Source organism: Anomaloglossus baeobatrachus, chromosome 9 (assembly GCF_048569485.1).
Source record: "Anomaloglossus baeobatrachus isolate aAnoBae1 chromosome 9, aAnoBae1.hap1, whole genome shotgun sequence".
Classification (NCBI taxonomy): domain Eukaryota; kingdom Metazoa; phylum Chordata; class Amphibia; order Anura; family Aromobatidae; genus Anomaloglossus; species Anomaloglossus baeobatrachus.
Genome location: NC_134361.1, coordinates 217,773,894 through 217,787,653, shown reverse-complemented (window position 1 = coordinate 217,787,653; position 13,760 = coordinate 217,773,894). Strand labels below are relative to the sequence as shown.

At 46.6% G+C, this 13,760-nt stretch overlaps 1 protein-coding gene across 3 annotated transcripts in view; it reads right to left on the bottom strand.

The window, feature by feature from the left end:
• LOC142251573 (uncharacterized) overlaps nt 1-13,760 on the bottom strand; it is a 60,975-nt gene that overhangs the window by 28,528 nt on the left and 18,687 nt on the right. For all 3 annotated transcript variants that reach the window (XM_075324501.1, XM_075324499.1, XM_075324500.1), the window contains exons 3-5: nt 11,843-12,061; nt 10,347-10,424; nt 9,887-10,159 (exon numbers count right to left, since the gene is read on the bottom strand). In XM_075324501.1, the coding sequence (XP_075180616.1) occupies nt 9,887-10,159; nt 10,347-10,424; nt 11,843-12,061 (570 nt within the window). The remainder of the gene's footprint in view (nt 1-9,886; nt 10,160-10,346; nt 10,425-11,842; nt 12,062-13,760) is intronic.

Below are 13,760 nucleotides of genomic sequence, written 5' to 3'. Positions count from 1 at the left end.
GTTACCTCGTGTATTATACTCCAGAGCTGCACTCACTGTTCTGCTGGTGCACTCAATGTGTACATACATTACATTACTGATCCTGAGTTACCTCCTGTATTATACTCCAGAGCTGCACTCGCTATTCTGCTGGTGCAGTTACTGTGTACATACATTACTGATCCTGAGTTACCTCCTGTATTATACTCCAGAGCTGCACTCACTATTCTGCTGGTGCAGTCACTGTGTACATACATTACATTACTGATCCTGAGTTACCTCCTGTATTATACTCCAGAGCTGCATTCACTATTCTGCTGGTGCACTCAATGTGTACATACATTACATTACTGATCCTGAGTTACCTCCTGTATTATACTCCAGAGCTGCACTCACTATTCTGCTGGTGCAGTCACTCTGTACATACATTACATTACTGATCCTGAGTTACATTGCACAGTGACTACACCAGCAGAATAGTGAGTGCAGCTCTGGAGTATAAGGCTATGTGCCCACAGGACTCTGTATCTGCAGATTTTTCTGCATCAAAATCCGCAGCTTTCCCCCAGAATCTGCACCTTTTCATAGGTGCGGATTTGATGCGGATTTGACGCGGATTTTGTGATTTTTTTTTTTAATTCAATTGAATAGGCAAAATCCGCAGGTAAATCCGCAACAATAATTGACATGCTGCAGATTTTTCCGCACGAAAATCCGCATGATTCCGCTGCGGGAAAATCCGCAGCATGGGCAAAGCATTTCCCAAATGCCATAGAAATGGCTGGGGAGTAGCTGTGCTGCAGATTTCTGGAAAATCCGCGGCTTTTCCGCGAGAAATCCGCGGCAAAAACAGCGCATTTTCCACAGCGTGGGCACATAGCCTAATACAGGCGGTAACTCAGGATCAGTAATGTAATGTCAACAATGTCAAAAAGTAACAAGCTCATGCAAAACCCATGTTATTTTCATATAGAATTGATTATATATATTCATAAGGAATCTCCAATGTAAATCCGTTTTCCCCTGTAATAAGGACATGGGGTAGGGACCGGAGGCGATGGACCGCGAGGTCATGTTCTTATGTCACATGACAGCTTGAGATGTGGCTGCATTTTTCCACATTGTTTGATATTTTCTATTTAGGAGAATATAATTGTTACTTTATGACATTGCAACAATGTTGCAAAACTTAACACTGGAGCCATAAACAGCAGAGAAAGAGAAGATCTGCCATAAACCCCATTACATGGGAGTGATTGGGATCAGAGCTTCATCCCTCGCCCTAGTGATCCTATTAATCATCAGTCCCATAGGTCACCAGGATCCACATCATGGTCATCAAATATCACATTCACTTTCAGTTATGCCCCTTGGTACTGGAATAAGCAACCCACATTCTTGGGGCTGGGGATTCCCAAGGCCGGTCAGACTTTGCCATATAAGTCTATAGGATGAGATGTCCTTCTTAGGTATAGGAGTGCTTAAATACTCTGCAGCATCAGGGGAATCAGTGGACATATAGCAGACAGAAGAGCTTACAATCTAAGGTTTTTCCTTTAGGCTGGAGTCACATAGTTTTTGATCCAAGACCACATGTGGATCCAAAAAAGGAATAGTGTAAGGAAATGACTGACACTTTTGTTGTGTATCCCCCATCGTTCCCATGTACTCACCCCTGGGTCTGCGGCGAGAGAAGCAGCCTCCCATGTCCTAGTCCTCTCGGCCTCTACCCTGGGGCAGCCTCTATCAGGAGGGCTGAGTCACATTACTTGGCTGTGGACTCCTGCAGACTGAGAGCCGGTGTTGTTTGGAGAGCATAAAAGATTGAGCTGTGGATGCTCAGACTTCTCTTCCCTCAGCAGGAGGAGGAGGAGGAGGGGGAGGAGGAATGAACACACTGAAACTAGACCCCTGACAGCTGCATGAACAGCCCCTCCTGCAGGACACAACATCTGGAGGGGGAAACCATTTGTGTGCCAGGACCAGAGCTGGGCATAAAGTTCATCTCTCCTGTTACCAATCCTTATCCTTGGAATTTATAGCGTTAATGGCCCCTACACCTATAGTCACTGACTAAATAGAGGTGTGGCTGATATTTGTCATACTTATGGATGATAATCTCTGTGGAAAGCTATAGCGCAATATACGTTACAAAAATATCTCGGAGCTGGGTAATAAGTGACATAGTAGTCATTATGGGAAAGCAGGGAGTTTTGTTGTCCCGATCACAAAATAACAGTATAGTTTTAAATGACTGATAACAGAGAGCAATCAATTGCAATGTTTTGGATATTGTATGTCGTCCTAATCTTCAATTACTTTCCACTGAAACACACATTCACCAGGTTGTCCCTATTGAACATGGAAATGACACTTGGGCTGGCGTAGGACCCCATTGCGGTCCCATTTCTGCAATATCAACTAAACCAACGACTTATGAGGCCTTAGTGGGTTTATTTTGTTTGTTTTTTACAACTCAAAGTCACCAAGTAACTATTTGTTTTTATTAAAAACCCCCTTTCAACTGAATTTCAAGAGAATTTCAGGAGATTATAGGGAAGTTACAAAATCCACATACCTGCCAGACATGAAACACTTTCAATGACAGAGGTTGGATTGCTCAACAGGGCTGCCCCTGTCAACTTCAAAGTGAAAGGAAAACTACTAGGATAAAGTTGAGCAATCAACATGGGAGAAATTAACTATTAAGTGGGCACCCCTTATGGAAATGCCACTTGGGCCGGCGTAGGACCCCATTGCGGTCCCATTTCTGCAGTATCAACAATTTATGAGGCCATAGTAGGGTTTGTTTGTTTTTTACAACTACAAATCACCAATGAACTATTTGTTTTTATTTAAAAAAATCCTTTAATCTGAATTTCAAGAAAATGTCAAGAGATTATAGAGAAATTACAAAATGCACATACCTGCCTAACGTGAAACACTCGCAATGACAGGAGCAGCCACTGTGGAGTAATCCAACCTCTGTCAACTTAGTAGGAAAGTTTGAGCAATCAACATTGGAGCGATTAACTATTAAGTGTAATTATTAACATCTTAAGGACTGGGCTGTTTTTTTTAAAATGCTTTTCTTTAACACCCACTGTATTCAAATATACAGACAATGAAGGTTGGAATAATAAAAAACACTGCACCCTATACCCACCATGCCCAGTAATGAGTCCACACCAGGTGTCGGGTACTGTTTATGGACGACATGTCCAAATTTGCAACCTCCAACATGACCTCTATTGCATAATGTATGTGCACAGAAAGTCACAAGACAATATATCGTAACAACGCTTCCTGTCTGTGGTTTTAATTCGTTATTCTCGCTGCCTAAATTCTTCAAATAGTATATAGACAATGACTTTTATGTTTACCAGTTGCAATACCGCTTTTCACCACCAGAAGTGTCAAAAACGTTCCATAGACTCTAATGCAACAGCGCCCCCTCCCCTTGCTGGATGTTTATCTCCACCATCCTCTACTTTATGCACTAAATTGCTCCCCCAAACTTGGTCTCTGTACAATTTAATCTATAACAATCAGATTGACTGATCAAATTGTACAGGGTAGTGATTATACAGGTCGCATGTTCGGCCTCTCCCCATCTTCAATGATGCAATCCTCCATAATGGGTCTCATGTTGTTCCTCTCTTTGCTGCATTGTCTGCAGCCCACCAGGCCCGGTGCTTGTGTATGTCATGAATGGGGTCTGCAGCAGGGGCTTCTGGGTATTCTTTGTGGTGCGGTGTGGGAATCCCATAGTCAGACTCTATGCATCTTAATTGAATCTGACTATTCACAGGGCACCACAGCCCCCACCCCCCCCACCCCATAAATCCCAAGGAAAGAACCAGTTTGTGTCTTATGTTCCCTCATCCAGGGGGAGAGGCGACAATTTAGGTTTGGTTTTTATATACAGCTCTATAGGGGGCTGCAAAAGTCAGCAACATGACCCCTTATAGTGTGTAAATAATATTAATGATTGGGGTGGGGCGGAGGATAAAAGGTAAACATATTGGGTAAGGGCATCTTCACATTTCACTTTTTTCAGTTTTTTGAGCGGAAACTCTCAAATTTTGATTGGAGATTTGAAGGGTTTCTGCTCCAAAAACACCTGAAAAAAAACATACAATGTCAGATAAATATACCCCTTTAATGTCACAAATTAAAGGGGATGTTTCATCTGGACAACACCCTTAAATGCTATCCTACTGGTATTGTAGCTGTCATGGTGAGGGAAAAGCTGTGAGAGAGCGGCCACTGCAGGAGAAATGTGGTATTACATGACCACAATACAATTTAAAGGGACGCTGTCACGTGCAATATGCACCCAGGACAACGAGCAGTTATGTGTATATAGTACAGGATTGTGGCTAAGTCCCAGTGGCTAGAAGGACCTTCCTGGTTAGTGGGTGTGCCCATGTTTCTTCCCGTCCACTAATCTATAACCATACAAGGAGGGGCTTCGGCTTCGCCCTGCCCCCACCCCCCACCCCACAATGTGGGGGTCTAACCTCAGACCCCCGCTTCTATTATAAACAACTCCAGGATCATGTTAAGTTTTTTCCTGATATCGGCTAGGTTGGCTAAGGCCCCGCCCCTTCTGATCACATGGGCATGATATCAGCAGAGGTCCTTTAGCCCACTGGGATTTAGCCCCTACCAGAGTCCTTGAGTCATCCAGAGCTGAAATTACTTCACTCCGTCAGAGACCCACATCTATGATATCCATAAGCTATAATAGGATACATGGTGAGGGGTAGGGATGGGATCTGGAATAGATGTTAGGTCTTTGTACTTTTGTCCATGTGGGATCTGTTTGTGGGATTGGGAGGGGGGCGCAGGGAACGATACTTATACATAGAGGGGTCACTCAGGAGGACACTGGGGGGAGGGGGGCGCAGGGAACGATACTTATACATAGAGGGGTCACTCAGGAGGACACTGGGGGGAGGGGGGCGCTGGGGACGATACTTATTCATAGAGGGGTCACGCAGGAGGACACTGGGGGAGGGGGGCGCTGGGGATGATACTTATACATAGAGGGGTCACGCAGGAGGACACTGGGGGAGGGGGGCGCTGGGGATGATACTTATACATAGAGGGGTCACGCAGGAGGACACTGGGGGAGGGGGGCGCTGGGGACGATACTTATACATAGAGGGGTCACTCAGGAGGACACTGGGGGGAGGGGGGCGCTGGGGATGATACTTATACATAGAGGGGTCACTTAGACTGACACTGGGGGGAGGGGGGCGCTGGGGACGATACTTATACATAGAGGGGTCACTCAGGAGGACACTGGGGGGAGGTGGGGTGCTGGGGATGATTCTTATACATAGAGGGGTCACTCAGGAGGACACTGGGGGGAGGGGGGCGCTGGGGATGATACTTATACATAGAGGGGTCACTCAGGAGGACACTGGGGGAGGGGGGCGCTGGGGATGATACTTATACATAGAGGGGTCACTCAGGAGGACACTGGGGGAGGGGGGCGCTGGGGATGATACTTATACATAGAGGGGTCACTCAGGAGGACACTGGGGGGAGGGGGGCGCTGGGGGCGATACTTATACATAGAGGGGTCACTCAGGAGGACACTGGGGGGAGGTGGGGTGCTGGGGATGATTCTTATACATAGAGGGGTCACTCAGGAGGACACTGGGGGGAGGGGGGCGCTGGGGATGATACTTATACATAGAGGGGTCACTCAGGAGGACACTGGGGGAGGGGGGCGCTGGGGATGATACTTATACATAGAGGGGTCACTCAGGAGGACACTGGGGGGAGGGGGGCGCTGGGGATGATACTTATACATAGAGGGGTCACTTAGACTGACACTGGGGGGAGGGGGGCGCTGGGGACGATACTTATACATAGAGGGGTCACTCAGGAGGACACTGGGGGGAGGTGGGGTGCTGGGGATGATTCTTATACATAGAGGGGTCACTCAGGAGGACACTGGGGGGAGGGGGGCGCTGGGGATGATACTTATACATAGAGGGGTCACTCAGGAGGACACTGGGGGGAGGGGGGCGCTGGGGACGATACTTATACATAGAGGGGTCACTCAGGAGGACACTGGGGGGAGGGGGGCGCTGGGGATGATACTTATACATAGAGGGGTCACTTAGACTGACACTGGGGGGAGGGGGGCGCTGGGGACGATACTTATACATAGAGGGGTCACTCAGGAGGACACTGGGGGGAGGTGGGGTGCTGGGGATGATTCTTATACATAGAGGGGTCACTCAGGAGGACACTGGGGGGAGGGGGGCGCTGGGGATGATACTTATACATAGAGGGGTCACTCAGGAGGACACTGGGGGAGGGGGGCGCTGGGGATGATACTTATACATAGAGGGGTCACTCAGGAGGACACTGGGGGAGGGGGGCGCTGGGGATGATACTTATACATAGAGGGGTCACTCAGGAGGACACTGGGGGGAGGGGGGCGCTGGGGGCGATACTTATACATAGAGGGGTCACTCAGGAGGACACTGGGGGAGGGGGGCGCTGGGGATGATACTTATACATAGAGGGGTCACTCAGGAGGACACTGGGGGGAGGGGGGCGCTGGGGGCGATACTTATACATAGAGGGGTCACTCAGGAGGACACTGGGGGAGGGGGGCGCTGGGGATGATACTTATACATAGAGGGGTCACTCAGGAGGACACTGGGGGGAGGGGGGCGCTGGGGGCGATACTTATACATAGAGGGGTCACTCAGGAGGACACTGGGGGGAGGGGGGGCGCTGGGGGCGATACTTATACATAGACGGGTCACTTAGACTGACACTGGGGGGAGGGGGGTGCTGGGGACGATACTTATACATAGAGGGGTCACTCAGGAGGACACTGGGGGGAGGGGGGGTGCTGGGGATGATTCTTATACATAGAGGGGTCACTCAGGAGGACACTGGGGGGAGGGGGGGGCGATACTTATACATAGAGGGGTCACTGAGGAGGACACTGGGGGAGGGGGGGGCGATACTTATACATAGAGGGGTCACTCAGGAGGACACTGGGGGGAGGGGGGCGTTGGGGACGATACTTATACATAGAGGGGTCACTCAGGAGGACACTGGGGGGAGGGGGGCGTTGGGGACGATACTTATACATAGAGGGGTCACTCAGGAGGACACTGGGGGGGGGGGCTGGGGATGATTCTTATACATAGAGGGGTCACTCAGGAGGACACTGGGGGGAGGGGGGCGCTGGGGAGGATACTTATACATAGAGGGGTCACTGAGGAGGACACTGGGGGGAGGGGGAGGCGATACTTATACATAGAGGGGTCACTCAGGAGGACACTGAGGGGAGGGGGGCACTGGGGAGGATACTTATACATAGAGGGGTCACTGAGGAGGACACTGGGGGGAGGGGGAGGCGATACTTATACATAGAGGGGTCACTCAGGAGGACACTGAGGGGAGGGAGGGGCAATACTTATACATAGAGGGGTCACTCAGGAGGACACTGAGGGGTGCTGGAGACGATACTTTTTTCACGGACAGTCTGTATATGAAACGTTGCAGCACCTCGGCCTCTTATATAGGGCGCCATTATATCATTATTGCGGAGGGTGTGTGCAGCTTTCACACCGCCGCACTCATTACAGGCAGAACATGAAGCATCTGAACCTCGGTGGTGAGAAAAATCAGGAAAGCTGAGAGAACCCGCTGTCTGTGTGAAACCAGGGCAGAACCGCGAGACACGAGACGAGAAGCAGAAAGTATTACATAAAGGGCACTGCGAATTATAAAACCTCCCGAGTCTGGAATATTCCACAGGTTATCAGCGCCATATGGTGCTTTGCTATTAATTTACTTATGGTGCTTTGTAATGTTGCACTGTATGGTGCTATTCTGTTAGCACTTTTATATACAACCCCCTCAGGACTTTTGCACTTTTAAACTTTTGCGCTATGAAATTGCCACATTTATATGAATCCCCTGTGTAATTTGTACTTTTGCACTGTTTGGCGCTATTATATCAGTATTGATTGTGTTCTAGTTGTGCAGTGTATGACACTATTATTTAATATTAATTCTCTATGCCTTTGTATTGTTGCACTTCATAGCACTATATTACTATCATATGGCAGCGCTATATTGACTGGTGTGGTATTGCAAAATTGCTGATTACGGTAGTATATGAGCACTGTATGGCACTATTAATTTGACACAGATTAATTTACTGTAGTACTTTGACATATTGCGCTATATGTCGCTATTAGTTTGACAGTTTTATTGATTTTTTTGTTTGGTCGTATTGCTGATTACGGTAGTATTATATGAGCACTGTATGGCACTATTAATTTGACACATTCATTTTATATGGTACTTTGACATATTGCACTATATGGTGCTATTAATTTGACAGTTTTATTGATTTTTTGTTTTGTCATATTGCTGATTACGGCAGTATTTTCTTAGCACTGTATGGCACTATTAATTTGACACATTCATTTACTGCAGTACTTTGACGTATTACCCTATATGGCGCTATTGATTTTTTGTTTTGTCGTCTTCCTGATTACGGTAGTATGATATGAGCACTGTATGGCACTATTAATTTGAGACATGTTTATCTACTGTGGTACTTTGACATATTGCACTATATGGTGCTATTGATTTGCTGGCTTTATTGATTTGTTTTGTGGCACTGCTGTATTGCTGATTATGGTAATATTATATTAGCACTGTAGGGCACTATTAATTTAATTTGACACACATTCATTTTTTATGGTAGTTTGACATATTGCACTATATAGTGCTATTAAGTTGACAGTTTTATTGATTTTTTTTTTTTGTTTTGCTGTATTGCTGGTTACGGTAGTATTATATTAGCACTGTATGGCAATATTAATTTGACACATTCATTTTATATGGTACTTTGACATATTGTACTATATGGTGCTATTAATTTGACATTTTTATTGATTTTTTATGTTTTGTCATATTGCTGATTACAATAGTATTATATTAGTACTGCATGGCAGTATTTGACACATTTTCTTTTACGATGGTACTTTGACATTTGCACTATATGGTGCTATTAATATGACAGTTTTAATTAGTTTGTCATATTGATGCTTACGGTAGTATATGAGCACTGTATGGCAGTATTAATTTGACACATATTCAATTTATATGTTACGTTGGCATATTGCACTATATGGTGCTATTAATTTGACAGTTTTATTGATTTTTTTTATGTTTTGTCATATTGCTGAGTACGGTGGTATTATATTAGTACTGTATGGCGCTATTAATTTGACACATCTTCATTTAGTGTGGTACTTTGACACATTGCACTATATGGTGCTATTAATTTGACAGTTTTAATTTATTTTTTTTGTCATATTGCTGATTACGGTAGTATTATATGAGCACTGTATGGCACTATTAATTTGACATATATTCATTTTTTATGGTACGTTGACATATTGCACTATATGGTGCTATTAATTTGACAGTTTTATTGATTTTTTTATGCTTTGTCATATTGCTGATAACGGTAGTATTAAATTAGTACTGCATGGCAGTATTAATTTGACACATATTCAATTTATACGGTACATTGACATTGCACTATATGGTGCTATTAATTTGACAGTTTTATTGCTTTTGTTTGGTTTGTTGTATTGCTGATTACGGTAGTATTATATTGGCACTCTAGGGCATTTCTTATACGCATGCGCTCGTGCCTCACAAGCTTTCAGAGAGGACACTATAGGGGAGCATAGCAAATTATCTGTTACCAGCCTCAGCCAAGTACTTATAATATCGCCATCCCTTACAGGTGCCACGTAGCAAAGTGTCTCATGTACTGAGAGACGACCCACAGGTCCGGACCACATAAAAGCCCCCGAACCCCCCGCCCGTCTCTCACCTTGGTCCGCACTGGATACAGGTGAACTATCATTGTTCGTCGTGGCCACAGATGGTTCCTTGTTACTGTCTGGTTTCACCCGGGCGTCATACCCAGCACTGGCAATAGATGGCGCCGCTGCACCGGGCAGAACATTCCTCTCGTAGTAGCCCGGGTTGGTGATGTTTCCAGCAGGGTTGTACTGGGCCACCAAAAAGTAGACTTTTTTACCATCCGTGGCCAGCCCAAGTCCAACCTCCTTGGAATCCTTCCAGACGACTTGGGTAAAATGACCTTAAAAAAAATTTGCAATTATTTCTCAACATCAAATATAGCTCTGGAGCAGTTTTCTATTTGTCCACTAGAGGTCACACTTCCCAAACACAAATCTTTATATAAATAATTTTTCATGATATTTTGGCCACTAGAGGCGCTGTGTCATGTTATCATTGATACTCCTGGCTGTCTGGGAGTCTCTTACCTGTGTTGCTGGAGAAGCCGGGCTTACTGAAGTCATAGTTTTCAATCTCGCTGTACCAGCTGTCCACCGGCTCGTTGCCTACATGAAAAATAGAAGGACACATGTTATTAGAATGCTATGGTGCTTACTGTGGAAGTATTGGCCCCTGACGGGAGATCTCAAAAGCTTCAACTAGAGCATTGTGGGAAATGTTTACTGTACAATGTCTGGAGTGAACACTACGTCACCCACAATGCAATGCGCTACGTACAAACACTACGGCTATGTTCACACGTTGCATTTTTTTGCTGCTTTTGCGGTAAATGAAAGTAACTTTATTTAAACGTGCTGTAGGCAGATGACACCAAACACACAGTAAAGAGGCATCAACAAAGAAGCAGAAAAAAAGCAGCAACAAAGAAGCAACAAAGAAGCAACAAAGAAGCAGCAACAATGAAAAAGCAGCAAAAAAGAAGCAACAAAGAAGCGGGAAAAAAGAAACAACAACAAAGAAGCAACAAAGAAGCAACAAAGAAGCAGCAAAGAAACAACAACAAAGAAGCAACAAAGAAGGAACAAGAAGCAGCAAAGAAACAACAACAAAGAAGAAGCAACAAAGAAGCAACAAAGAAGCAGCAAAGAAACAACAACAAAGAAGCAACAAAGGAGCAGCAAAGAAACAACAAAGAAGCAGCAAAGAAGCAACAGAGACGCAACAAAAAAACAGCAAAGAAGCACCAATAAAGAAGTAACAAAGAAGCAACAAAGAATAAGCAAAGAAGCAACAATAAACAAGCAGAAATGAAGCAGCAACAAAGAAGCAGCAAAGAAGCAACAAAGAAGCAGGAAAGATGCAACAACAAAGAAACAACAAATCAGCAAAGAATCAACAACAAAGAAGCAACAACAAAGAAGCACAATGAAGCAACAGCAAAGAAGCAGCAAAGATGCAACAACAAAGAAGCAGCAACAAAGAAGCAGTAAAAAAGCAACAATAAAGAAGCAACAGAGAAGCAGCAAAGAAGCAACAAAGAAGCAGCAAAAACTCAACAATAAAGAAGCAACAACAAATAAGCAACAAAGAAACATCAACAAAGAAGCAACAAAAAAAGCAACATGTGAACATAGTCTAAGCCTGAAACGGTGTAGTTCTGCAGCCTTAAATGCAACATAGTTGCAGCTTTGAATGTGACCGGAGTGTAAAACATAATGTTACTCCAGGTATAGTCTCCGCACACAGCTGTGGACTCGCTACATTGTGTCAGTGTGGGTCATAGATTTTCTACATCACCTGCAACTAGGTCACAAAATTAGAAAAATATGGTGATTTTCTCCCAGAAATAGCGCCTCTCTTCTTAATAGGCTGTGACCGGTATTGCAGCTCATTCCACTTCCTCTAAGATCCGTAGCTTTTTTAAAAATTTTTTGAGGGGGACAAGTTCTAGGTCTGGAGGAGAAGCAGCCATGTCTTTCCAATCCCATATTCCCTTCTCTGTGGATGGTCATGGACGTCTTACCCGCTAAGTCTTTGGGTTTGGAGCTGCTCTTGTAGTATAAGTTTTCTCCAAGTTTGCTGTCGCTGTGTTGCAGGGTCCGGATGGAGAGCAGGTGGTCCGCCCATTTCTGCGCTGATTTGCAGAGGTCGCGGTTCAGCTGAAGAGGAGGCGATCCGTGCAATGTCCGATATTTGTTATGTGCAGCCAAGAAATCCTGCTCAAACTGCGCAATGTCTATTCCTGATCGACAGTAAGGATCATATTATCATATAAATAATATATATATACAGTATATCATATACAGTCAACCGCTACACGGCTCCCTCTGCTGGTCACATAGACAATATATATACTGTATGTGTGTGTATGTATATATATATATCTATATATATAATTGCCTTATTCTGTCTGTCTGTCTGTCTGTCTGTCTTGCTCCAAAATTGTGTCCTTACGGTGACACAAAGCTGATTGGCCGCTGGGCTCGCCATGGCCCCGCCCCCCCGCATGGATTGGCCGCTCGCCCAGGCTGCGCCCCCACACGGATTGGCCGGCCGCTCGCCCAGGCTCCGCCCCCCCCCACAGATTGGCCTCTCGCCCCGGCACCCTGCAGGCATTGGCAACTCGGCCACGCCCCGCCCCCCTCACGCAATGCACGCTAGCTCTGGCCCCGCCCCCCCCATTCCCCGAACCGACACGGTCACGGAGCCACGACTACCAGGTGAGTACTGTACCCCCGGGAGCCCACATCAGCGTACGCCGCCAACCCAGCCGACACAAACCCTCGCATTGCTGGGGCTGGCCGGCGTATGCTGGTGTGGGCTCCCGTGCGAGCGGGGGACGAGATACGCTGGTAACCATGGTAGCATAGTTACCAGCGCATCAAGGTCCTGCAGCGGCGGAACATACACACACGCACACACATAACAGCACACACACACACACACATCAGATCACACTCACTCTCACACACACCTCACACACACATCGCATCGCATCCACATACTCACAACATCCTGGGATATCGCTTGCTTCTCGGCGGCGATGCTGTGCAGTGACCTTCCAGGACCTGCCGGAGGATCACATGGCCAGAAGCATGTGGTATCTCCGGATGTTGTGAGTATGAGCGCGTATGTGCAATATCGTCAATGTGTGTGTGCGTGAGTGTATGCGATCGGGTGTGTGTGAGTGTATGCGATCGGGTGTGTGTGAGTGTATGCGATTGGGTGGGTGTGAGTGTATGCGATTGGGTGTGTGTGAGTGTATGCGATTGGGTGTGTGTGAGTGTATGCGATTGGGTGTGTGTGAGTGTATGCGATTGGGTGTGTGTGAGTGTATGCGATTGGGTGTGTGTGAGTGTATGCGATCGGGTGTGTGTGAGTGTATGCGATCGGGTGTGTGTGAGTGTATGCGATCGGGTGTGTGTGAGTGTATGCGATCGGGTGTGTGTGAGTGTATGCGATCGGGTGTGTGTGAGTGTATGCGATCGGGTGTGTGTGAGTGTATGCGATTGGGTGTGTGTGAGTGTATGCGATTGGGTGTGTGTGAGTGTATGCGATCGGGTGTGTGTGAGTGTATGCGATCGGGTGTGTGTGAGTGTATGCGATCGGATCTGTGAGTGTCGGCAGAGGAGCACGGCGTGCTGGAGGAGGCTGGGAGGAGAGAGGCTGATCCTGGGGAAGGCTGGGATGGGGAGGCTGAGAGAAGAGAGGCTGATGCTGGGGGAGGCTGAGGCTGGGGTAGGCTGGGAGGAGAGAGGCTGATGCTGGGAGGAGAGAGGCTGATGCTGGGATGAGAGAGGCTGATGCTGGGATGAGAGAGGCTGATGCTGGGGACAGAGAGGCTGATGCTGGGAGGAGAGAGGCTGATGCTGCGGGCAGAGAGGCTGATGCTGCGGGCAGAGAGGCTGATGCTGCGGGCAGAGAGGCTGATGCTGCGGGCA